The 27,543-nt window shown below is 42.6% G+C and overlaps 1 protein-coding gene across 3 annotated transcripts in view; it reads right to left on the reverse strand.

Annotated features, from left to right (window-relative positions):
- The window catches only part of ADCY8 (adenylate cyclase 8), a gene marked incomplete at its 5' end in the record, with an annotated part of 216,621 nt that overhangs the window by 139,945 nt on the left and 49,133 nt on the right, over positions 1–27,543 (reverse strand). For all 3 annotated transcript variants that reach the window (XM_081258526.1, XM_081258525.1, XM_081258524.1), the window contains 2 exons: positions 1,009–1,120; positions 9,169–9,299. In XM_081258526.1, coding sequence (XP_081114652.1) covers positions 1,009–1,120; positions 9,169–9,299 — 243 coding nt within the window. The remainder of the gene's footprint in view (positions 1–1,008; positions 1,121–9,168; positions 9,300–27,543) is intronic.

Genomic DNA, 27,543 nt, shown 5'->3' on the forward strand with positions numbered 1-27,543 from the left:
CAGCCTAAGAACCACTTTCTCCTGGAAGTCTTCTCTGATCCAAGGGTTATATGTTGTTTCTGTGTTCCCATAGCACTCTAGACTTCCCTTCATCATGGCATATAGCACATTGTACATTGATGACTTTTTTAGGTATCCATGACTAGACTTAGCTCTAAGGGGGAAAGTGTGTTTTAGTTATTCCCATATTCCCAACACAGCACCTACTAGGTGCTCAGATGCAAGTGTGAATGGATCTCTTTTGGAGTGAGGTAGCCTTAAAATAGGACATTTTGATAATCTAACAATGAACTCCCACTGATGCGGTCTCATTAAACTCTCACGACAGCCTATGAAATTGACACTAATATACACTCTTTACAAAGTAGGAAGTTAAGCCATGCCAATTTGAACCCAAATCCCACTCTAAAATATAGCATGACAATGACAGTCCTCTGTAATTTGAGTGGCTTGAGGACTAGGAATCTGTGTTTTGGTGGCAAATGTTCATTTCCTTTAACCTGTTCTCTATTTTAGGTCTGGTCAAGCCAGCAGAAAAAGAAAGGTAGTGTCTTGTTGGCTAGAAACAAAGCTCTTAAGTCAAACAAAATGGTGGCGGGATGGGCCAGTAGCTCACTGGTCCTTGAGAAGAGACTAATTCATTCCAGATGGCCGCGGTTGGCTGGCAAACTGCAGGCAGTCATTCCTGCATGAAGCAACACTGAGGCTGCAGCTGGATGGTGCCCGGCCACAGGCAGGGGGAAATGGAAAGCAGATTAAAAAGACTTTGGTTTAATTGTCACTCAACCAGCTGTCTCTCAGCTAGGAAAATCTGACAAACTTCCCGTCCGAGACCTGTAAATAACTAACATCGGTCCCCAGAATGCGCGAGGGTCAGGGATCCGTGTCTGGGGTCAGGATGAGGAATGGTAATGACATTGGAGATGAAGGCTGAGTCCCTCTCTTCCCTAGTTTTGCATGCAGTCCCTCTCTCCTGCGAAGACGAGGAGGCAATTAAATTCAACTCACATGGGCCAGTCGATCAAATCTGGCAAAGAGCTCATTGAGCATCCTGACCAGCTCCTGGGCAGACAAGGTCGTGGAGAGGTTGGTAAATCCTTTAACATCTGCAAAAAGAATACTGGACAACAGGGAAGGGATGGGGTGGGGAGAAAGCACATTAATATTTTAATCTATCCTGGGAGACACATCACGATTCAAACAAACCAACTGTGGTCTGAGATTTTAGCTCTCCTTGCCCCAAGAGTCTCAAGGAATGCCTCAGTGTTTAACAAACATCTCAGCAGAGAGCCCACCCAGGGGTTCAGGAAGGACAAGAAGGCAACGGGAAGCCCTTCTTCCTGTGCAGGGCTGTGGGGTGTGGGCAATGCAAACAACCCAAAAGGGAATTTTTCACTAGGAACAGATCAATGTATTGTGGAAAGCAAAATGAAGCATCATGAATCATCTCTATATTTTCACAATGAACAGCAAAACAGATTGCATGAGCACAGAGCAAAATGGACACGGGGACAAAAGAATGCAAAACCTCATTATCTTCAGCCCAATGACACACATATATTCTACCCAAAACTGCAGGCAAATAGAGTTAGGCATTTTTCAAAAATTGTGGGAATAGGTAGCAAGCCTGGGAGAACTTAGGCAGAATAGTTAATTATCTGAAACGCACATTTACTAAGAATTTCAGTTAGGTGAGGTCTGATACTATGCATATGGCTAGGTGGAGGGGAAGGAGCAGTCCTCGAAAGCCTTATAAACGCAAGGCACTGTATGAACACTGTCTTGTTAAACCATCCAGTTAGCCTGTGGGGAAGGGACTGTTCATTCCATTGTGAAGATGAGGAAAATGAGGCTCAGAGAGGAAGGAAACTTGCTCAACATTTACTAGTAGCCCGGGGCAGAGTTGGGATTGTGCACGTGGCTGAACTGCATGGTGGGGCACTGCTTCACCCACCTTAACACACCATCTCAGGGACTGATGCAATCACGGGGACACCTCTGAGAAGAAGGATGGAACACCAAAAAGGGTACCATATTTTCTTGATTCTCGTGTTTTATCATCTCTGAAACTGATGGGATTCTGTAGTGTGTCAAACTTTTTGATTATTTTTCTTAATATTGAATAAAATAATGGTGGGTCTTACCCTTGGTGTGATTTAGTTTTAATGAAATAGGTGAATCAGCCAGAAGGCACTGTGGAATGTGCATTGACTTACTTTGGTCACCCCTGGTATTCAGTGGTTCTTAAAGTTGTCTCCATTTTTATGGATTCTCGTTCCTAAAAAATGTGCAAGGATTCAAAATTTTCACTTCATTTCAAGGGATCTGTGCCTTCCCAGAAGCCCATTCAGATTCTCATTAAGAATTTTTAGACCTCAATTGAAAAACTATTGCTTTAATTAATTAGATAATGCCTTAATTATTTTAGCAAATATTTATGTATCTACTATGTGACCAGCTACACACTGTGCTAGGAAGTTGTATTAAATGATAAAGAAGCCCCAGTGCATGTCCTCAGGATGCTCAGAGTATGGGGAATGGAGTTGGGCTGACAAAGAGAAAGACAGAAACAACAGAGGCAATGACTACTGTGATAAAAAGACACACACTGGGGATGACCAGCCATTGGGGGATCAGGAGTTTTCTAGTGAAGCAAAGTCCAAGCCGAATCTTGAAGGACCTAGGGGACTTGATGGGTAAATGAATGGCTGCTCTTAGCAAGAGATCAGCACATACTAGGGTCTGGTGGAAGAACAAGCAAATGTACCAGGATTCTGCAAGTATTCAAGGACAGCTAGTCAAAGGGTAGTATTGATCAAGGAGGATGGGAAGAGAAGAGGAAAGAGGGAGAGAACAGAAAGAGAGAAAGGAGGGAGGAAGGAAGAGAGAGAGAGAGAGAGAGAGAGAGAGAGAGAGAGAGAGAGAGAGAGAGATGAGGTCAGAGAAGTGAGCAGGGGAACAATACGGAAGGGCTTGATTAGCTAGGTTGATAAATACAGACTTTTCCCTAAACATGATGGAAAGCTAGTGAAGGGTTTTAAGCGTGGGAGTGATACCTTTAGATTTTTAATGTATAAGGCTTCCTTTGGCAGAGTCACTACACTGCCACTGTCCTCTACAGCTTTCTGGTGGCATAGCAGCTGGTCACATACATAGGATTTGAGTCTAGACAGATTGGGGTTCAAACCCCAGGTCACCACTTATGAATACTATGAACTTCTCCAAGACTTTATTTTATCTACTGAAGATGATTGTAGTACCTACCTCACTGGTGGGTAGCAAGTGTTTAGCACAGTGCCTGGCATAGTAAGTGCTCCATAAATGCATTAGCTCTCTGCATCGTTACTGTACAAAACTGCACTATGATTGAATGGTTGGGAAGAGAGAAAGAGGTAACAGAGAAGGAAGAGAGTCTGACCATTAACTGGATTATTTGTTACTTGTGGCTGAAAGAATTCCTGTTGACACAAACCTGAAACAATAGTAGCAGCAATACTTACAGAGTGTTAGCTGTGGACTTGATACATTCTAAGAGCTCTACATGTATGAACTCATTCATTCCTCATAACAACCTATGAGGTAGGACCTAGGATGATCATTTCCATTTACAGATAAGGAAATGGAAGCCTCAGTAACTCTCCCACAGACAAGAAAATCTAGGATTTGAACCAGGCAGGCTGGTTCTGGAATCTACAATGTTTATCACTACAGTAATGCTACCTTTGAAGTAAGCCATCATCATGGCAGGTGGGAAGTGGAAGGGTCCAGAGATCCTCTAGTCCAACTACTCACTTTATGGATCCATTTGCCCAAAACTATTAATATCTATCTGTCTATGGCAGGACAGGTTAATTAATTCATTCATTCAACAGCTAATAAATGGAATGCCTACTATATATGTCAGATACTGGAGATACAGTGGAGAACAGAAAGTACCACCACAGCCCTTATGAAACATGCGGTCTATTGGAAGAAGAAATGGATTCCCTGAGAACAAAGGGCATAAAAGTTTCAGATGTGCTCAGTGTTCCAAAATCATGAATTTTTTTTTTTTTTTGCAGGCTTCTGAACACACCATGCTTTATACACTGGTGTTTGTACATGACGTACCTGCTCCCTGGCATAGTTTCTTTCCTGTTGCTACCTATTAAAATCCTACTTGTCCTTTAAGACCCCACTCATATGCTAAGATTCTATGTTTATGGAGATTACCCTAAGCATAGCCTGTAACCCCTATTCTAGCCTCCTGCCCAGCCTGTGCTCCCCTCTGTCATGGCATTTATCACTTGGTAACACAATCATGTGTGCAAAGTGTGCTCCATCCACGAGCTAAAGAACAGGAAGAGAGTTACCTCTGTATCTCATCCCCCAGCACATGGTGGGCCTCATGGTATATTTCCTGAATTGAATCAACAGAAATCTTCAGAATTGAGTCTTCCTTCCTCAGAGTCTGGTCATGGCCACTACTGGTATCTCTTGGGAGCTGGTTAGAAATGCAGATCTCAGGTCCCACCCCAGACCCACTGGATCAGAATCTAATAAGAATTTAACAAGAGCCTTAGGTGATTTGTGTGCACCTTAAAGATGGAGAAGCCCTGGTTTAAGTCATAGTTATGCAATAAGTGCTTGTTGAGCAAAAGACAAGAAGCAGAAACCAGGGCCCTGGTTCTCTCTTGTTCATTCTGCTCCCCCAGGTGCCGGGCTCACGGTCAGTTCTTTTGACTCTAGGTATAAACTTGTAATCTTCCATATGAATGTACCAAAGAGGCCATATTAATTGTCAAATCTAATTTGCTTATATAAGTTGTTTATTTGGCTAAAAATAATCTATGTTACCTATTAGTCACTCTGAATACAGAGTCCTCAAGGAGAATTCACTAGACTCATTAGGAACACTAGCCCTGCATAGACTTTTATTCCTAACTTGTGTTATTGGGCAGGTTATTTAACCGCTCTGAGCTTCCATTTTCTTTATAATAAAGCAGAGATCATTAAAGCTACTCTGCAGGATTACTGAAAGGAGATCACTTGTAAATCACAGCCTAGTCCTCAGTAAGTGGAGAGTATGTAACTCCTTGTGGAAATTTTTGGGAATCGGAGAGTGTTTAATAGATGGCCACACAAACAGACCTACAAAGCCAAGTTCTCTAACTCCACTCAACTGCATTTTGCTTGTATGTGAAACGGTAGTCTGCAAGGCCAATGTTAAAACCAAGAAGGACCCTGTGGGGCTCCTGGGCACAAAAGCCTTTCTGTGTCCCCCATTTCTTGATTACAGGAAATAGGCTTCACTCAGCCTCCATGACTTTCCCTGAGTTCCAACAAGCACGTTCAAACAGTTTCTAGTTAGGGAAGGGAGGGGATGCAGAGACAAGGGACGAACAGTCAAGAAACAATAGTGCAGCCTTGGGGCAGGGTCCTGGTTCTGCCTCAAGGGATACACATAACAACATCTTTGAGCTGTTTTGCAGATACTGAGACCCTCACCAGGTGGGAGAAGTTAACTGTGTGCTGCCCACAAGCACTCAGACCCCAGACCGGGTGGACCCAGAAGGTTGATGATGCCAACTCCCACTTACCTCCCCGCCAACCAATCAGAAGAGTGTCCACTAGCTGATCACACCCTCTTTGAGCCATTATGATAACACTCCTCACTGCCCCCCCCAGGTTGGTCAGAACACACAGTTTTGAGGGCAGGAGCCCGCTGTGGCCCCCTTTGCCTGGCAAAGCAATAAAGCTATTCTTTTCTACTTCACCCAAAACTCTGTCTCCAAGATTTTATCTGGTGTCAGGGTACAGAGGCCAGATTGGGCTTCAATGTGATGATTGTACATGTTGACAGGCCTGACTAGGAAGAAACAGCCAGTCAAGAAAGTGTGTAGACTAAGTTATGCCAGCAAATGTGTGCAAATGAACATGGCATGGGGTCTGGGGGCAAAAGGAACGGGGGCAGGGAGCTCTGGTAGAGAAGCTAACTGTCCACCAAATCCATGCCTGCCTGTCACTAGCAAAGACCACTAGCAGGGGCTCTGTGCCCCTCTTGTATCAAGGTGGAGCCATGTAATCAGGTCCCATCAATGGAATCTGAGCAGAGTGACAGACGCCATTTCTGGGCTGAGGTGGTAAAGAAGCAGGTGTGCCTTTTCTACCCTTTTCTCTCCAAGAGCTGAATGCCGACCACTTTGAAGCTCAAGGGGGTGATACAGCTATGAAATGCAGTGGGCTTTATCCCTGAATCACCCACTGGCAGGATATGTAAGCCAGGGGGAGTTGTGTGGATGAATTACATTGAGTTTACATCATTGAAATTGAGAGGTTATTTGTTAGAGCATTCCACTAACTAGCATAAGAAATGCCTTAACTACATGGGGAATAAGGAAAGAGAAGTAGAATTGGGCAGATGGGATTGGAAGCCCAAATGGCTCCTCATAAAAAGCTGAGTGGCCAGGTGGAGCTCCAGAATGAATCTGCTGAAGGCTCATATGTTTGTAGCTGAAACGGACTTGACAGTCCAAACGTTTTGTCCATTTCAAGCAGCTTGGTTTTTGGATTCGGAAACGGAGATCCGGAAAGATGAAATGATGCCATCGAAGTCTCACAGGGGGCTCATGGAAAGCGTTCTGGGATGAGAACGCTGATCCGCTCGCCCCAGTCCACTCTCGGCCACTCATGTCGCCAGGCGTGGCACCTTACACTGCACCTTACCCGGACAGGATGCAACGAGCCGTACGAAATATGACTGAGTTAGACATTTATAGCAGACTGTTTTTAGGGAAAGGTCACAAAACCATAACAACACAAAAGCAACAGAGAAGAAAGAATGAACCAGGTGGGTTTCCTCAAAGACAGTGACAGGGGCTTCCCTGGTGGCGCAGGGGTTGAAAGTCCGCCTGCCGGTGCAGGGGACGTGGGTTGGTGCCCCGGTCCGGGAAGATCCCACATGCCGCGGAGCAGCTGGGCCCGTGAGCCATGGCCGCTGAGCCTGCGCGTCCAGAGCCTGTGCTCCACAGCGGGAGAGGCCACAACAGTGAGAGGCCCACGTACCGCAAAAAAAAAAAAAAGACAGTGACGGGATGGGAAATGATTTCAAAAATGCTCCCTTTCCTGCACTGGGTGTGCTCTGGGGGCTAGGGAACGGGGTGTCGCAGCCGGCCCGACTTTGTTCTCAGACACGGGCTAAGGCCCATCCTCTTCTGCGTTTTTCATCTCTGGTCCTATTTTAGTACCCAGCAGCCTTGCAGTGGGCAGGAGGGGCTCCACCGCCCCAAGTTGAGTGCATCTTCCCAGGACCAGCGGGGCTGTGGGCATCCCGCCACCACTGCCTCTGTGAACGGCTGGGAGGGGCCCCTCCAGCTGCCAGGACCTCCGCACATTCTTCTCCCATTAGAAGTGGCTCCTTCACTGCGACCTGAGACCGCTGAGAATGCAGGGCAGCAAACGCAATCTTAATTTAGTGTGGTGCGAAGTTCTGGAAAAGACTCTGGAGCACAAAATCTCAGTTCAATGATTTAAGATAACTAGGCAGGGTGCAGGGTGCAGAAGTAACTTTAGTTCCTCACTAAGGGAAGCACTGAAAATGGATAAGTGCAGGAAGAACTCCAAACACGCCTTTTTTTTTTTTTTTTTTTTTTTTTTTGCTGTTCACGGGCCTCTCACTGTTGTGGCCTCTCCCGTTGCGGAGCACAGGCTCCGGACGCGCAGGCTCAGCGGCCATGGCTCACGGGCCCAGCCGCTCCGCGGCACGTGGGATCTTCCCGGACCGGGGCATGAACCCATGTCCCCTGCATCGGCAGGCGGACTCTCAACCACTGCACCACCTGCGAAGCCCACCACTGGTCATTTTTAGAGCTGTTCAACCTACAGATGTTCCCCTATATTTGGGAAATTCCCACCCTATGATGTTTGGTAGGAGGGAGATACAGTTCTCCTGTACAAGCTGAAAATGTCAGATATTTGCGTCCTAGTCACTTCTGGGGAATGACTGGGCTCAGCCAATCAGACACATCTGCCTTAGTCTTAACTTGAGATGCAAAGAGGCAGGGGGGTCAGAGAGTGGGGCAGGACAAAGGCAGTCAAATCCAGATCCTGCAGGCTGTGGAGGAATTCTGTGTGCAGAGGAGGCAGCTGTGTGGGGGACAGGGTTGGTAGCACAGGGAACGGATGCTTCAGGTACAGTGGAAGCAGCGTCCTCACCGGCCTAGTGCCCAGCTGTGATTTTGACTGTGCTTTCCTCTTCTTTCCGGCCCATTTCCTGAGCCCGCCTCTCCATCCTTCCCCAGTGACTCTGGGAGCCCCCATGTAGCCCTCCAATGCATTTCTTTTACATCAGCCAGGGTTGGATTCTTTTTCTGCTTGCAACCAGGAAACATGTCTAAAACAATCTACAATATGCTTAATGCTCTACTATATGCTTATGTCAGTCCTGTGCTTTGTATATATCTTCACTCACATAATCTACATAAACCCCTGTAAGGTGGCTATTAAAGCACCCATTTTACAGAGAAGGATTCTGAGAGTCAGGTATGTAAATTGCCCAAGGTCATACACAAGGAAGAGGCAGAATTGGGATTCTAAACAGGTCTGTCTCACTGAAGAGGTATATTGTCTGGCACAGTGCTGGGCAAAGAGCGGGCATTGATGGATGGATGGATGGATGGATGAAGGGATGGATGGTTGGCTGTGTGAATGGGTGGAAGGGTCAGTGGATGCAGAATGGATGGATGGGTGAATGAGTGACCAAAAATATGTTTGCAAAAGAAAAATAAGCTGTAGTCCTTTTTTTGGTATTGTCTTAAAGACACTTATAAGGAATATAAAGAACAGACCTATGTAATCACCCCTGAGGCCTCCAGATCACATTCTGGAATTATTTTTCCCATCATAGTGTAACAGGCTTTTGCCTTTCCTACTCAAAATGTAAAGGCAGGCAAGCCTACTTCAGGGGAGCCAGGTGGTAAGTCAACTAGCAAATTTAACTGCAGACGCTCTTCTCGAGCCTCAATTTGGAAATGTAGAACTCTCTGCTGAATAACCACTACTTAATGAGTTACTCAACCAAATGAAGACAGGCGCTGACATTCGGGCAGACAGAAGTAATGGCCATGAGGTGAGAGCAGCCAGGAGCACGTGGATCACGCAGAGAACTGGGCGAGGTGTCCCGTTTCTCACCTGACATTCTCATAGCGATGGATGTAGATCCGGTGGAACTGATGCTGCAGGTGCTCGTCTTCCACGTTGGTCATGTCATTGATCATCTCCAGGACGACAAACCGAGGGAGCACAGACAGCACAAGCCGCTCCTGGGACACACGAATATAAGGGTGAGAACTAAAGTATTGCCTGCCATATCGGCAAACAAAAGATGGTGCAGCCGTCAAGCCATTACGTTACAGCCGCCTGGATGCTGAGCCCTAAGGGAACCCAGGATGGAGACAAACGGCCTGCCCGCTGGCAAGCCCATCTAGCAGTCAGCTGCTGCAGCCCCCCACCCTGAGGAGGTGCACCCTGAGGAGACTCAGGATGAGAAAACACAGGATGCTGGCCCCAGAGAGCTGAGCTGCATATCAAAAGCATGATTTCAATGAGCCCAGACTCTTGTATCTTCCTATACATAGAAAAGCACTAAACTGCTTAACTTGAGATATCTGTTTTTTTTTTTTTCTTTTCTTTCTTTTTTTTTTTTTGCAGTACACGGGCCTCTCACTGCTGTGGCCTCTCCTATTGTGGAGCACAGGCTCCGGACGAGCAGGCTCAGTGGCCATGGCTCACGGGCCCAGCCGCTCCGCAGCATGTGGGATCTTCCCGGACCAGGGCACGAACCCGCATCCCCTGCATCGGCAGGTGGACTCTCAACCACTGCGCCACCAGGGAAGCCCTCTGGTTTTCTTTAATTAACAGTAATCCTTTGATGTTCCAACTACCTGGTATTTTGTTGCAAAAAACTCCTATATATCCTGGCTCCCTCCCACCCCCCTTGCCTCTTTGGAACAGTTTTCTCAGCGTTATCTGAGATGCTGTGTCCCAGGCTTGATGTCCTCAGAAAGTCTGCTGAATAAAACAAAACTCTCAACTTTCAGGTTGTGAATTTTTTTTTCAGTTGACGAGGGACAGTCTTGTTAGGCTGACCACTGGGTCTCAGGAGGGTGGATGGACCGTGCAGAAGTAATGGGGCTCTTGACTGAACTTCTCGAGGCATTGCTGATTTCGTACCATCCTATGAACATGACAAATATCTATGGAGTACTTGTTATTTGCCAGGCACTGTGCTGAGTGTTGGGTATACAGTGGTGAACCAGATGAATGACAGCCCTACTGCTGTGGAGCTTACATTCTAATGAGGAATACAGACATTAAATACACACACCCAAACATGCCCACACATATTTACAAAATGTGACAAGCGCCAAGCAAGGACAGGTCATGATCAGAGAGTATGATGGTTGATAACAGGATTCAAATAGGGGCTTAGGAATGACCTTTCTGAGCAACTGATATGTACACAGATACATGAAAGTTTGGAATGAGCCAGCCCTTTGTGGTACAAGGAGGAGGGAGCTCCAGGAAGAGGAAACAGCAGGTGCAAATGTCCTGATACAAACAGAGAGCAATGGTGTGCCTGGAGGGTGGTGACAGAGGGGTGTGGTGACAGTCAATGAGGTTGGAGGTGTAGATCAGTGTGTCAGGCCTGCCTGAGAAGCTAGCATTTAATTCCAAGTAAAGCTGGAAGGCACCGCGTGATACTAAGCAGAGGAGTGACGTAAGCTGATTGATGTTTTAAAAGATCACCCTTGGACTTCCCTGGTGGCACAGTGGTTAAGAATCCGCCAGCCAGAGCAGGGGACACGGGTTCGAGCCCTGGTCTGGGAAGATCCCACATGTCGCGTAGCAGCTAAGCCCGTGTGCCGCAACTACTGAGACTGCGCTCTAGAGCCTGCGAGCCACAACTACTGAGCCTATGAGCCGCAACTACTGAAGACCGCGTGCCTAGAGCCCGTGCTCTGCAACAAGAGAAGCCACCGCAATGAGAAGCCCGTGCACCATGACGAAGAGTAGACCCCGCTCGCCGCAACTAGAGAAAGCCTGTACAACTAGAGAAAGCCTGTGCAACTAGAGAAAGCCTGCGTGCAGCAATGAAGACCCATGCAGCCAAAAATAAACAAATAAATAAATAAATTTATTAAGAAAAAAAAATATCACCCTTGGCTGTGGTTTGGAGAATGAATTATGAGAAGGGGGCAAGGGTAGGGGCAGGGAGACCAGCTGGGGGAGCTCCTGCAGTGGTCCAGGGAAGAGGTGATGGGGGGACAAGGTCTATAGGGATGGCAGGAGAGAAAGAGGGCGTAACCGTGGTGATGACTAGGTTTTGAGTTTGGTTGATGGGGAGGGTGCGCTCCATTCACTGAAACAGGGCGCACAGGAGAGGAACCAGTCTCAGAGACATTAACTCTTTATCGAGAGGAGAGGAAATGAGACACACACCTCCACAAATTAGGGACCTAACACTTGACAGCATAATATTCTTCCATTGTGATCAACACAGCAGATAAAAACAAAATAACTTTTAAACTAGCAACATGAACTAAATCCTAAAAAGATCTTGTGCTGTGGAAATGAGGCAAGAATCTGCTTCTTTTTTTTTTTTCCTATAATTTGCTCTAGTGTGGAATGGAGTTTAAGACAGGTGTATTTTATTATTATTAATTTTTAAATTTAGGTGTAGTTGACTGACAATGCTGTGTTAATTTTTGCACCACAGTAAAGTGATTCAGTTATACATGTATACATATATATGTGTACATATATGCATATATATACACATTCTCTTTTAAAATATTCTTTTCCATCATGATTCACCAGAGGGTATTGAATATAGTTCCCTGTACTATACAGTAGGACCTTGTTCTTTATGATCCTATATATTGATGCAATAGGTTATATCTGCTCACCCCAACCTCCCACTCCATCCCTCCCCCAAACCGTTCCCCGTAAGACGGGTACATTTTAACCACCATAGTTTCTCATATCTTCATAGATATTTATGGACCCTAAGCATTTTCAGCATCCATTCTTTTATTTGTTCCTTGCACAACCCTGAAAATAATCAGGCACAAATAATTATCTTCATTTAACAGACAGACTGAGTCAAGTCAAATTACCTGCATGACCTGAACAGTTACCAAGGGTCAGTGGCAGGATGCAGTCCTTCACCACGTTCTTCCTGGATGGGATTCGTGGTGAGATGGGCAAAGCCCCAGGTTTTGAGTCTGACTGGAGTTTGGGTCCTGCCTCTATCCATTTAATAGTAACATAGCATTAGGCGAGCGACATGATCTTTCTGTGACAAGTGCTAAGCAAGGACAGGTCATGATCAGAGAGTATGATGGTGGTGGAAAATAGTAACCTACTACGTAACCTACTACTCAATTTTTTTGAAAATTCAATGAAATAAAATATGTGAGGGGCCTGGTGTTTATTCCCTCCTGCGTCCTCTCTGCTCTACTCAATCCTGCTCTCACAGGAAGGGCTTTATTAATGAAGTGTCCACAGAGCTTCACACGACGAGGCTTTTTCCTCTCTTGAAAGCTGTCCCATCGTGGGGCTGAGAGACGTCTGCCTCATGTCCATTTCATGTTCATTATGCTGTCTGTCAACTTCCCAGGTAATTGTGACCCTGTTCCTGCAATCGCTGAGGGATGGGAGCTGGTGCTCATCACATCTTTGAAGCACTTGAAGCCTCAGAACAGTAGGTGCTAAATACATACTTCCTGAACAAATGAGTGAACCCAGAGAAGGTGGAGACTGTGTCCAGCTCATGACGGCAACGCCTCCAATGGCCACCCTGGTACAGGATAATTATTTGTTAAATAGATTCTTTGGCAATACACATTCAATCTTCAAGTATGACATAGATGCTTTATAGGAGACTTTCAAAATAAAATTTTAATAGCAAAATTCTCCAGCACCCAGGCTTGCCAGTCTCTGGCTAGCCCTGCTACTGGCAACTGCCCCAGGTCCTGCCTCTGTAAAGCATTTTCTGGCAGGCAATGGGAAATTGCCTGGAGTCTGCTTATAAAAGCGCATTTTCAGCACTTTTGCTTCCCTTGGATTTGTTCACTGCTTGAGAAACATCATTCAAATGCGCTGAAGACACAATCTGAAAGAAAATGGGAAAGTTTGCCCCTTAATACAATTCCCAACCCTTGCTGAGACATAATATCTCATTTTCTGACTTTGGAGATCAGAAGTACAAGAATCTCTCCTGAAGCCAGACTGTGGCCCAGGGTGGCCTTTGTGCTCACATTCTGCACATCTTTTTCTCCCTGGGTATTTTGCATTTGCATGAAAAGGGACCCTGGGTTGATTTCAAGTGCATCAGTGGCTCCTGCCTGGATTTTCCTCTCATCTCCTACAACTTGCTCTATTCATGTCATCAAAATGGCGTAATGGGCAACAATTGCTACAGTGAACCCTTAGCGGGAAGTCAAGGTGAAAACCGTGAAGGATTCAGGATCTTCAGTTTATGCAAATACTTGTCGTAGAGAAGAGAAAGAGAGCAAGGCAGTCCTCTGATGCAGGCAGTGCTTCTGGGCAGTTATTCTGAATGGCTTAAGGAAGAACTCGCCACTCTCAGGCTCTTGCAAACCGAAACACCTCCCATTTATCTCTCTCTACTGCAGGTCAAGCAGTGGTAACTGCAGTAAAGGTCCAGGCACTGATGAGAGACTTATCCTGGGTTTATAGATAATGTCTTACTTAAAAGTGATCGCTCATTATGTAGCATGTCAAGTGCTTTGCATCCAGTATCTAATCAAACCTCACATTAATTGTAGTAGGTTACTATTTTCATCGCATATTATATATGAGGTACTGAGATTTAAAGAATTTAAGTGAAGTGAGGCAGCCTGGAGTCATGCACTCGGTAAGTGCATAGTGAAGACTCAAGCCCATTTCTTTTTTCTTTAAAACTTAGATTGTAATTCATCCATTTATTCACTGATTTACCATGTCAAGGAGTAGGTGCTGCATGACAGGTGCAGTCTGGACATGGAGAATCAGCAGTAGACAAAACCAGACATGGTACTCACCTTTGTAGAGCTAATGTTCTAGAGGTAATGAATGGTAAATAAAAATACTGAGTAAGAATAAGAGATGCTGTTTACATGAAAATGGAATCGAATGCTTTGGAAAGACTTGGTAATACTGAGTAGCTAGAACATTGCAACCAACCTAGATGTCGGCAAGCCAGCCATACAAATTAGTGGGAGAAATAATAAAAATCCAGAAGTCATTCTGATAATTTTGTGAGTACATTGAAATATTTGGCTCCATTTTAAAGAACTAGAAATCATGGTTGATGCACTATTAGCTGTGGTCTCTGTAAGAAGCAGTAGATCTCTGCTAAGGAAAATACCTGGGCCTTATTATTATTATTTTTTTTACACACACACACTGTATTTTATTTTTACAAGAGATAAATAAACTGACACCAAGCATTGTAAATGGATGACCACAACAAAAGCAACAATGACTGCAATTACCAAACACGAACCACACTCATACTGTATCATAATATTGACATTCAGTCCAGTAATCCTCCACCGTAACAGCTCCTTTACTCTGCAGTGAAAGTTGATTTGTATATTTTTTGCCTCTGAGTCCTTGTGGGATTTTTTTTTTATTCAAACAGAAAGTCACAAAAGTTATAATCATCCTCATCAGTTGACACAGTCCCATGTAATTAATTTTTTTTCATCTTGATCTTTTGTTACCACTTTTATGAATTCATCAGTTTTCCATTAGAGTTCTGAAAATGCTTATTCATTCAGTTCAGCAGTATAGTCAGTTACCAGAAACCTGTACTCTGAAAAGACTTGTCAGAGTCTTTTCCATGAATTCCTTGAAGATGAAACCCTTTTATAGGAGGAGCATTTTTGCAAAAGCATCAGAGTATACCCAGAACTGTCTGTAAATGACAAAAGACTTAAAAATGACCACGGTTAAAGATTTGATGAAAGCTCATAATAATGCAATTGACAAGGAAATTTAATTATTTCTGAGATATACATTTTAAAGTAATAACTAGAATTATGACTTATAACATTATACTAGAACATATAAGATTTTAGAAATTTCATGTAATGTCTGAAATATTTATATTAACATATTTCCATACAAATAACCCAAAGAAAGTTTACTATTAGTTTTTTGTCTGTTTTTTGTTTTTTTTTATACTGCAGGTTCTTATTAGTCATCAATTTTATACACATCAGTGTATACATGTCAATCCCAATCGCCTAATTCAGCACACCACCATCCCCACCCCACTGCAGTTTTCCCACCTTGGTGTCCATACGTTTGTTCTCTACATCTGTGTCTCAACTTCTGCCCTGAAAACTGGTTCATCTGTACCATTTTTCTAGGTTCCACATACCTATGTTAATATACGATATTTGTTTTACTCTTTCTGACTTACTTCACTCTGTATGACAGTCTCTAGGTCCATCCACGTCTCAACAAATGACTCAATTTCATTCCTTTTTATGGCTGAGTAATATTCCATTGTATATATGTACCACAACTTCTTTATCCATTCATCTGTTGATGGGCATTTAGGTTGCTTCCATAACCTGGCTATTGTAAATATTGCTGCAATGGACATTGGGGTGCATGTGTCTCTTTTTTTTTTGCATGTGTCTTTTTGAATTATGGTTTTCTCTGGGTATATGCCCAGTAGTGGGATTGCTGCATCATATGGTAATTCTATTTTTAGTTTTTTAAGGAACCTCCATACTGTTCTCCATAGTGGCTGTATCAATTTACATTCCCAGCAACAGTGCAAGAGGGTCCCCTTTTCTCCACACCCTCTCCAGCATTTGTTGTTTGTAGATTTTCTGATGATGGCCACTGTGACTGGTGTGAGGTGATACCTCATTTTAGTTTTGATTTGCATTTCTCTAATAATTAGTGATGTTGAGCAGCTTTTCATGTGCTTCTTAGCCATCTGTACATCTTCTTTGGGGAAATGTCTATTTAGGCCTTCTGCCCATTTTTGGATTGGGTTGTTTGTTTCTTTAATATTGAGCTGCATGAGCTGTTTATATATTTTGGAGATTAATCCTTTGTCCGTTGATTTGTTTGCAAATATTTTCTCCCATTCTGAGGGTTGTCTTTTCATCTTGTTTATGGTTTCCTGTGCAAAAGCTTTTCAGTTTCATTAGGTCCCATTTGTTTATTTTTGTTTTTATTTCCATTTCTCTAGGAGGTGGGTCAAAAAGGATCTTGCTGTGATTTATGTCATAGAGTGTTCTGCCTATGTTTTCCTCTAAGAGTTTAACATTGTCTGGCCTTACATTTATGTCTTTAATCCATGTTGAGTTTATTTTTGTGTATGGTGTTAGGGAGTGCTATAATTTTCATTCTTTTACATGTAGCTGTCCAGTTTTCCCAGGACCACTTATTGAAGAGACTGTCTTTTCTCCACTGTATATTCTTGCTTCATTTATCAAAGATAAGATGACCATATGTGCGTGGATTAATCTCTGGGCTTTCTATCCTATTCCATTGATCTATATTTCTGTTTTTGTGCCAGTACCATACTGTCTTGATTACTGTAGCTTTGTAGTATAGTCTGAAGTCAGGGAGCTTGATTTCTCCAGCTCCGTTTTTCTTTCTCAAGATTGTTTTGGCTATTCGGGGTCTTCTGTGTTTCCATATAAATTATGAAATTTTTTGTTCTAGTTCTGTGAAAAATGCCAGTGGTAGTTCGATGAGGATTGCATTAAATCTGTAGATTGCTTTGGGTAGTATAGTCATTTTCACAATGTTGATTCTTCCAATCCAAGAACATGGTATATTTCTCCATCTATTTGTATCATCTTTAAAGAAATTCTCAGTTTCTTTCTTAAAAAATGCTCTTAAATTAGGTGTGGGCATGAAATTTGCAACAGACGGGAAACAGAAAATTCTACAATGGTTCTGTTCTCAGATTGCTCTAAAAGTAGTTTTAAATTATTTGCCCTCTTTTATGGTCAATCCATTTTGAGTGTGGTTTATGCAATATAGAGAGTATAGAATTCCCTTCAATGGACCCATACTCACATCCAGCTGAAATAAACTATTTTAAGCATGGATTATTTTTTAAAAATACATATTTTATTTTTCTCCTCATTTATTCTACTACCACTTTTGAAATATGCCTTCAACTCTCTCCAGGCTACAAATCATACCTTCCCTTCAGCATTAAAGTTATTAGGTTGTGTTAAATTTCCAATTCCAATTTCTTTAGTCAAAATTCCCTGGACAGATTTATGAGATAAAATGTCCCCACATGACTGTTCGGCTGCTCTTCAGCTTCTCCTGGCTGGATCAAAGGTGTTGAGGGCAATGATGGTGATTGATTTCTTCTATCTGAACTGCCTCTGGAAATGTTAATAGTATGCAAATGAGTGCAGAATTATGGCCTCTCTTGGAATCAAGGAACGTATTTTAAATTAGTACTGCACAGGGATGCCAGATATAAGAACACAAATAGCAAGAAGAAAAACTATAGTTACTAGAATCGGAGCGTGTTCTATTGTAAAACTCAGGCTGTGGCCCAGGTGGTCCAACAGTTCAAGGACCAACTATGATGACCAACTCTCATCTATATTGCTTGATTTCCTCACAGCAACCTTGAGAGATTATCATTTTTGACAGATAAAGGATCCAACATTCACAGAGTTTAAGTGGTGCACCCAAGGTCACCCAGACATGGAGTTGGAACTAGCAATCAAATCCAGGTTTGTTCTTCTGCAAAGCTTTCACTCTTCCTGCCATGCCAGAAGCTGCAAATAATGTGCTAGAAAGATTGCAAAGAACTAGGCAGCCAGATGGCTGCAAGAGTTGCAAGGGGGTAAACACAAATCCTTTGAGTGAAGTCAGCTGCCAGGAGGCTCAAAGGCCATTAGCACTGCGTGTCTGCTCACTGCTCAAAATTTTACTGAAAGAGGGGATCACGGTGCTAACTGCAACACTAGGCAGCATGATAAGAACCCATGTTAAGTAAAAATATCTAAGTGCCAAGGAAAAAGAAGTAGTTCATGACTGGAAACAGCAGAGGAGGCTTTCTAAAGGGTTAGGGTAGGACGTCTCAGCATCGGTTTGGGGCATTGGCGAGATTTTCACAGAAATAGCCCTAACATTTGTGGAGTTCTTTATAGTTGAAATAACACTTTTTCAGGCAAATAACGTAAGTTATTTGTCTCTCAGAATGCCCCCGTGGGTTAGGATATGCATTATCATTTCTAATTGAGAGATGAGGAAACATGCACAAAGTGATTTGACAAGTTGTTCAAAGTCACAAGAACAAGTTGGAAGTTGACATGGGATGAGCATCTAAGCTGGCACTGTCCAGGAGAAATAGAATATGAGCCGTCTATGGAATTAAAAAAGTCTTAGTTCACACATAAAAAAGGAAAAAGAAACAGCTGAAATTCATGTCAATGGTATATTCTATTTAATCTTGTATACCTCAAATATATCGTTTCCATGTGTAATCAGCATGTAACCAATATGTAAAAAGTTATCAATGAGATAATTTGCATTCCTTTTTTTTTCTTGGTATTGTCTTCAAAATCTGATGTGTATTTTATGCTCACAGCACATCTCAATTTAGACTAGGCACATTTCAGGTGCTCAATATGCACACGTGGCTGGTGGCTACTATATCAGACAGAGCAGAGTTTTTCTGATTCCTTGTCTTTCTGCTCTGCTAAACTGTCTCACAAGTACAGATGGAGGGAGATGAGCATCTCATGCAAAGGGAACAGTAGGAGAGGTAATCGTGGAGGGATGCAATTGGTACCTCAAAACGTGTAATGAAAGAGTTTAATAAGGAGTTAAGGAACACAACAATGGGTGCTCAAGCACCCCAAAACTAGGAAGAGTAGAGCTAGAAACACTCCTGGAGCCTGGAAAATCCTGTAGCCTTAGGAAATGGCTGCCTGAGAGAAACTGTGGCCTTTGGTAGAGAAATGGAAGCACTGTTAGTCCACCATCCAGCCGGGTAGACAGTGGGGAGATAAATCCAATGGCCTCTTTGTCTTTCCATCCTCAAGTCTCTAGCCAGTGCCTCTCATTGTCCAAACCCGACCAGCAGTTAGAGGTAGCGAGCCTGTTGATGCATCCATAAAGGTTAGCCTCCTGAGGCACAGAGAAAGGCAGAGAAGGACACAGCCTGGACCTGGAGGGCAAGAAATCAAAGGCACAGAAGTGTGGGGTATGTTTACTGGTTTGGATGGAGAGTAACAGTACAAGGACAGTGGTAGCAAGTGACACGACTGAAAAGTCGGGCAGGAGCCAGGTAGTGGATGGGTTGTACTACAGCGCAAATGAGATTGGTTTAGTCTACAGGCAGTAGCAATCCATGGGGGGCTTTAGTGTGAAATCTTCTATAATCAAAATTGGGCACAAGAATATGACCCTGGCAGGCATTACACCCTGTGTTGGGGTTTTGAGATGTGAGTTCGTTTCATCCCGCACCTCTCCAATGAACCTGCTGAGAAACAGATACAAGAGGCAGACAGGAATCAAGACACTTTATTACTAGTAAAAAAGATGGGGACCAGGCTTCCCTGGTGGCGCAGTGGTTGAGAGTCCACCTGCCTATGCAGGGGACACGGGTTCGTGCCCCGGTCTGGGAAGATCCCACATGCCACGGAGCGGCGGGACGTGTGAGCCATGGCCGCTGGGCCTGCGCGTCCGGAGCCTGTGCTCCACAACGGGAGAGGCCACAGCAGTGAGAGGCCTGCGTACCGCAAAAAAAAAAAATAAATTAAAAATAAATAAATAAATAAAAGAAAAGTTGGGGACCGTGGCTGCAAAGTGAGTGAACAATGGGGGTCCTAGGCCTTCTGTTTGTACTAGCTACAGCTCCTCAGCCAGAGACGGAGCATCTGGGCCACTGTAGGGCTCACTGAATCAGTGGGCTCCCTATGGGGAGGAAAGCAGCCTGTATGGGCAGGCTCCCAGCAGAGAGAGGAGGATCCGCATTCTTACCCCACATAAGGCCTGCACACGAATACATTACACGGGACCCCTACTCTCTGTGAGATGGAGAGGGACAAGTATAGATGCAGAGAAAACAGCAGCCCATGCTCCATACATTCCTATGAGGTCTCATATATGTGTAGAGTCTCCCATTTCACAGATCGGAAAGAAAATGGGAAGAAGCGAAATACAGCTTCTTTTTCCAGAATAATTTTAGGGTGGAGTGACTCCAGGTGGTTAGAGCAGTTCACACTGGTTAGAAACTGGTTAGCGCGTTATGAAGCTATTCTGTGGGAGGACTTAAATAGTGTTAGAAAAAGAAATATAGGGACAGTTAGTAAATGCATGGGATTATGGCATCAACAGGAATTGGTACCACAGTTGATGTGGATGAATCAGGTACAAGGAAGTGCTATTAGAAAGAAAATGCATGTTGGGGGGATGAGAGGATCAAGGACAGGCTGAGCCAGTGGTACCTGTGAGAGATGCAGCTGAAGCTGTCCGGCAGGATGTTGATGCTGGGCATCTGGAGCTCAGAAAATAACATGGTGTTAGAGATACTGACATGGAACCATCCAAAGTGATGGTTGAAGTCATGATAAATCCCCAAAAGAGAAACAAGAGATAAAATGGCTAGTTAATGGTTCTTTAAATTTAAAAGAATTAAAATAAAAAATCAATTCCTCAGTCACACTAACTATATTTCACGTGCTGATAAATAGTTAGATGTGGTTAGTGGTATTTGGAAAACAAAGATACAGAATATTTCCACTCAACACAGGAAATGCTATTGGACAGTACAGTTGTGGAGTATTACATATTTGGTGAGGACGGTGATTGGAATAACACTTTACTTTTTCTCCCCAACACACCTGAAATAAAAGAAATGAAACTACGAAAGAAATGGCGTACAGAGGCAGAGAAGCTTTCAAGGAGTAAGATGATCAAGAAGATGCCTCTAGGTAAACTATAGTTTTGAAAATGTTGCTTAGGCAGAACTCTACCTAGGCTGAAGTCATTTATTTAAAGGAATAAGAGAAAAGTGAACTTGGACTGGTAGATGGAGGAAGTTAACATTGTTAATTGTCAAGGAAAGATCAGACTCCTGGTTTGGAGGACAAGGACCCAAAAATCACATCATGGGAAGAGAGTGTTTCCCAAATCTATTTATTCACATCTATTTTTGAGTAAACGGACATTTCACAAACACAATTAGAGCACTCATTAAATGTTGATTGTCTCTGCTTTTCTTCTTAGCTTGAGTTTTCCCCCTCTTGGATCCACAGTTATTGTGAAGAGCACAAATGAAACATGTATCCAATCCTCAAAGAGTTTATAGTGTAGAAGGAAAAATACAGCAAGAGCATAGCAGAATGTAGAAGGAGATTAATTCCCCAAAGAAATACACACATGAAACACTCAAGGAGGTCACAATTAGGTGGAAGAGAGAGGGTCTTGGTGGAGGAGGTGAACTTTGAGCTGAGTTTTGAAGAGTGGATAAGGTTTAGGGATGAAAGGAATTTTATATCAGGTGGGGGAAAAGCATAAGCAAAGGCACGAATGTAATAAGATAAGAAGAATATTCAGGAAACTGAGAATGTTCCACTATAAACTAGAGAATAGTTAATATGAAATATATGAATAACAGATAAGGATGAACATGATGGTCTTTTTTTTTTGGAATTTAGTTATTTTATTTTTGCTGCGGGCGGGCTTTCTCTAGTTGCGGTGAGCAGGGGCTACTCTTTGTTGAGGTGCGTGGGCTTCTCATTGAGGTGGCTTCTCTTGCTGCGGAGCACGGGTTCTAGGTGCACAGGCTTCAGTAATTGTGGCTCACGAGCTTAATTGCTCTGTGGCATGTGGGATCTTCCCCGACCAGGGCTCGAACCCACATCCCCTGCATTGGCAGGCAGACTCTTAACCACTGCGCCACCAGGGAAGCCCCGAACATGATGGTCTTGTTCATGGCACATGGGTGGTCTTCAATGTAAGAGAAGGAGAATAGCACAGAAAGTTTTTTCTGGCGCATAATGAAAAGACCTATCTAACTGGAGCAGGAAAAACAAATATTCTGAGGTTCTGCAAATTCCAGGTCAACTTTGATTCTTCTTTGAATGAATGAATGTCAAGGCTCTGCCTTACTAGGTAACAGTTATCTACAGCTTGAAAAAACACTTCCCTAGATGCTATTGGGCACCAACATGCATCCAAACAACCAACTCAAAACTCTGTAGGAAACCCAACTTTCTCACCCAATCTATTGTCCAAACCATTAGCTTACACCAATATTGTCTGACAAAGATGTTTAAGTTAAACAAAATTGTTTTAATAGAGCTAAAACATCTGCTGCATTTAATAATAATCTCCCTGCTGTTGCAACATATGGCATCATCAGAAACTTTATTCCAGGGCCCTCAGAGCTTCAGAGATACCTCAAAATGCCATGATTACCATAAGTAGGTTTCGGCAATTCTCAAAGCTGAAAGAAAAACTATTAATTCATTTTAATATTTAAAACAAATATGGGCCATTTGGATCATTTTCAAGAGAGGTGGGATTACAAAATCTACAATCATTAGAATCTAACTCCCCAAAGAGAGATGTTGTAAGACGTAGCTTCCAGATGGAAAATTCCTTTCACAGGTCTGTATAAGATATGTTCTCAGCCTGTCTCAGGCTCTCCTGAATTAGATGAGTCCTCCTCCAAATTTCTAATGGGGATCACGGTGGGCACGAGTCTCTTTACTATTTTTTTCTTTTTTTGGCCATGCCACGTGGCATGTGGGATCTTAGTTCCCTGACCAGGGATCAAACTGGAACCCCCTGCAGTGGAAGTGTGGAGTCTTAACCACTGGACCACCAGAGAAGTCCCAAGTCTCTTTACTTTTATACAGAAGAATTATTACAACATGACCCTGGTTTAGGTGGAAGTGAAAGGAGCCAAAATTTGAATTCAACATAACTCAGTTAAATAAATGTTAATCAGAAGATTTTATATTTCAGCCATTGTGCTGGATAAATACCAGAGAATCAGATGAATCATGTAGAATAGCTGCCTTTAAGTAGTCCTTATTGGCCATGGAAAAAGAGAAATGCAGACTAGTAAACATTATAAAGTATGACAGGTTCTATGATACAGTTAACTTTAAGGCATGCTGGAAGTATAAGAAAAACATTTCAACTCAACAAGGAAGCCTCACTGAGGAAGGGATGCTGGAACGGTATATCCAGGCAAGAGACATTACTCTGAAAGTAATGAGAGGGAGGTGGCTTTCTAGGCTGAAAGTACCACGTGACACAGAGTAGGGAAATAGCAGTTCAGGGAGCTGATGGTCATTTGGTTTCATGTGTGTGGCAAGCAGGTGGAAAGGGATGTGAGGAGAGAGTAAAAAGGGTAGATCCTGGAAGACCTGTTGGGTCATGCATGGGGGTTTGAATTTTATCTTGGAGGGAATGTTACCATTGAAGGGTTTTCCTGCCGAGAAGAGTGACATCAATGTCATTGTCATCACAGCATCCTCTCTAATATGTCTTGAGAGCATCCTCCGCCTAGGGCTGAGAACTGTTCATCCTTAATCTCACCACAGTCTTGGAGGAAGTTAGGATCATTATGATCATCTTACACTAAAAAAATCAAGGTCTTTAGAGGAGAGTAGTTTGCCTAAGTCCCTACAGCCAGGAAGCACAGGAAGTAGGACTGGAATCCAGATCTTCCAGACATTGAAGATTTTGCTTTTGACACCTACGGTGCACTGGTTCTGAACCAGACCAGGCTTTGGGGATGGAGACCAAGAGACCAGACAGGTAAGGGATGCTTAGTATGCTCTTTGCTAGTTACAACTGATAACAAAATTGTTAAAAAAAAAAAGAAAAAGACCAAGTCCTTGCCTCCCAGTAAAAAAGAGCCAATATGCGTTCAACTTCTTGAAGCTGATCATCTAAATTAAAAATGTCAACATTTGGGCCCATTCAGTAGTTTCTTCTTGGTATTGTGCCAGGTGCTATGGGAGGGAACAGGGTTATGGTAAAGTTGAGTGTCACCTTCAAGAAACTTTGTTAAAAACCTAGTTTAGAAGAGACCTTGAGCAAAGAGTTTTAGCATTTTCTGGTTCCTCCTGTCTGCTTGCTCTCAACCTTAAGAACAGTGCCTGCAACTTCAGGTTATCCAAGGAAAAAGCCTGATTCTCAGGACTTCAAGAATCTCATTATGGTGTGGGACCCACCAAGCAAAAGGAAGCATGGCTCATGTGCCACTTATCCTTTAGCTATTGCTTGGCAATTTTTCTTTGGAAAAATGATTAGTAACAATTATTAAACATTATTATTAAATATTGACAATCTCAGTCATTTCAGAACCATTTATTCCTCACTTGTTTTCAGAAACTGCTGCCATAGGTCACTCTTAAGGGACAGTTTATCCCAACAAACAGGCATGCAGTGATTCAGATCCAGTGTGGCATGCTGTAAGAGAGATCTGTAATAGATTTTGTTGATTTTGACATACAGAGCACATTGAACAATGCCTACTGCACAGGTTAACACTCAGTAAGTAGATATTTTCCCTGAGTGGAAAAGTGCAGTGTACTCAAGAAAGTACACAACTTTGCTGCAAGGTATCGGAGGAAACCTGCTCCCCAATGTTGCCAGCCTTCATCAGATCATATATATCTTGTCATCAGTACCTTTGCTAATTCTTTCTTCTCTTCTGATAATTAAAATTCTATTCATCCAATCCAGGGGAGAGACTGAGTGTTACTTGTCTCTGTAATTCCACCATGAATCGGTGGATGAATAAATAAATGAATTATCATGGGAGTGCTTATAAGTGCCCTGACAGTGTTCTCTCTTCCTTCAGGATGTTTATATGTGTTGTTTGAGACCTTCATGCCATACTCTTTACTGCTTCTCTATTGAGTTTTAAATCCTATTCACAAGTCAACTCAGGCATCATTTCTTTTAGCTAACCTTCTATCAACCTTCAGTTTAGGTAGAACCCAAACACCATACAGGTGTCTGTGTAGTTGTCCATCTCTGTCCATAAACTATGTAAGACCAGGAATTGATTGCTAGTCACCATTATAGTCCCAGGGTCCAGCAAAGCTCATGGCACATAACAGATCCTCAATAAGTGAATTAATTCATTGATGAACGTATTCAGTCATTTAAATATTTCCTTTGTATTCTACCACAAGAGAAAGCCAGTTCTTGAAAAAAAATCCTACAAAACTTGAACATTTCTGTAGAATAAGACCTCTTGGTTCTGTATGCAAGTGCAAAAATAAAATGCAATTTAGTCACCCTTGAGATAATTTCCTAAGGAAAAAGGATCTGCTGTCACTTAGGCACTTGCAATGTTTTCCTTCACATGATATAGAATTTCTAACAGTTGCAGTGTTATAATTAGCTCTGAAGATGTAAATGGGGTTGGATTTGTGAATGACATTTAAAATGTCCAGAGCCTAATGCTGAGTTCTGATCACTGTACACCTGAGGAGGACCACCATCCTGATTTCCTTCTGTATGAATAACTTTCAACTGGGGTTTCACCTGAGACAAGCCAACCCATAACATGTTCTCAAATGAGTCCTCTTGGGGTTGAGCTATGCTGGCTGATTCATATAAATCATTGTACACCATCATGCTAGTAAAAACTCTTCACTGAGCTGCAAGGGCTCTGCACACAATATTTCTAACCATTAAGGAGTCTCTTCAGGAAGGGTATTATTATCCCCATGCTACAGATGGAATAGCTAAGACTCAGAGTTTGCTCAAGTTCACTAGGATAGTAAGCAGCTAAGGAAAGATTTCAAATCCTGGGCAGTCTCATTTGAAAGCCTGTGCCTTGTCTGCCCATCTACCACTGAGGAAGTTCTCAGGGATAATGGAAACCTGAATCAGAGATCAATATCAATGGAAAGTAACTTTAGCACTGAATGATACAGAGCCAGCTAGCTTAGATACTAGCACGGGAGGGAAAGAGGGTGGTGAATATACCACAAATACTTTATCAGAATTGTACACACAGGACTATAACAAACCAACAGCATATTTTACTTAATCCTCAGAACAAAGAACCTTGCACCAAAAGAGCCTCTTCTTGTATTTCATCTATAAAAAAAATAAGGCTGACTTATAGTTTTGTATTGCTTTATATATGTCACCTTATTTGAGGCACACACAATGCTGAAATAAAAGATATTGTCCCAAGTATGGATGAGGAACCTAGGACTGACAGTTAAGTGGTTTAGGTGGCCAACTAGGAGGTAATATGGCTGCGGAATGAATTCTAGCGAACTTTTCACCACATTCGAGTTGTCACTTGTTCTCACCTCTGTGTATTATTTTCTTCTTCCTTCCATCAACTTAAAAAAAATAAAGATTAGAGAGGACGGAGGAAGCTCCCTTCACCGTGTTAGATTTACTACGTCATAGTGACTCTGAGACACTGAACTTGAAGAATGGGAAAAGAAGAAAAGCCTTATGAGTACGATAAGGCAATCATTTTCAATGTCTCCAATATTTCATATACATTAAATAAAAGACTGAGCTTCCCAGACAGCTTATCCACAATTGCAGTTCTGGTTGTGACAGAGCGTCAAGAACAGCTGATGAATTATTAATACAGCAGCACTGTCTGAATTGGCATAGATCCCATGGAAAGAGTGACGTGCCAGTCTGGCAACTGCTCTGTTTTGCAGAAGAACACAATGTATATGTATATATAACCTGGAAGATACTGGGAGATGTTTATTGTACAAGGTGATTTCTTTCTTAAAGTTATTTTTCTGAATTATTTTATAGTGATGATCAGGGCAACTACAATTAACCTATTAGGAGGTTCCATAATTGTTTTAGGCTTCAACTTAGAAACATCCTAATTCTGAATCCTATGAAATCCATGTAGGTTCTGTAAATTCAGTAGTTTCCTCTGTGCCCCTGGCAATAACATATGGCAGTGGGAGTTGAGTTTTGTCAGGTTGCACCCTACCTGTCCACCTCCTTCATTATCACACAGACCTGGCTTTGCTCACTTTAAAGATCCATATTTTACTGCTGATTCAATCATGTTAAAATGAAAAAAAATGTTGCATTTTTTGAAGCTACTTTCTTTATAATTTCTCAAACCATTATGGCATAAAGCTTAAAATAACATGCGTGTGTCCATAGACATAACCTTAAAAAAGAGCCTGGTATGGTAGAACTAATAAATCTATTGAGCATAGGATTCCCAAGAGCATATAAATATGTTGAACATAAAATATGCTCATTCTATAACCAATTTTAACACATTCCTGTTATTCCTATTTGAACATTACTTTCAGAGGCAAAGATATGCATTAATTTTTAATATATGAATAATTTTAATAGGAGCAAATCTTTATTTTTTTGAAAGCTAATTTTATTTTGGGGAAACATATCATTTGAGGCCAAAGCTATTTTTTAAAATCTTATAACATCCACCCACTCAGGATGTCCAAGAAACTCCTTTATCTTAACCTCTTCTAACTAAAACTCATG

Source organism: Mesoplodon bidens, assembly GCF_964165515.1.
Source record: "Mesoplodon bidens genome assembly, chromosome: 16".
NCBI classification, from domain to species: Eukaryota; Metazoa; Chordata; class Mammalia; order Artiodactyla; family Ziphiidae; genus Mesoplodon; species Mesoplodon bidens.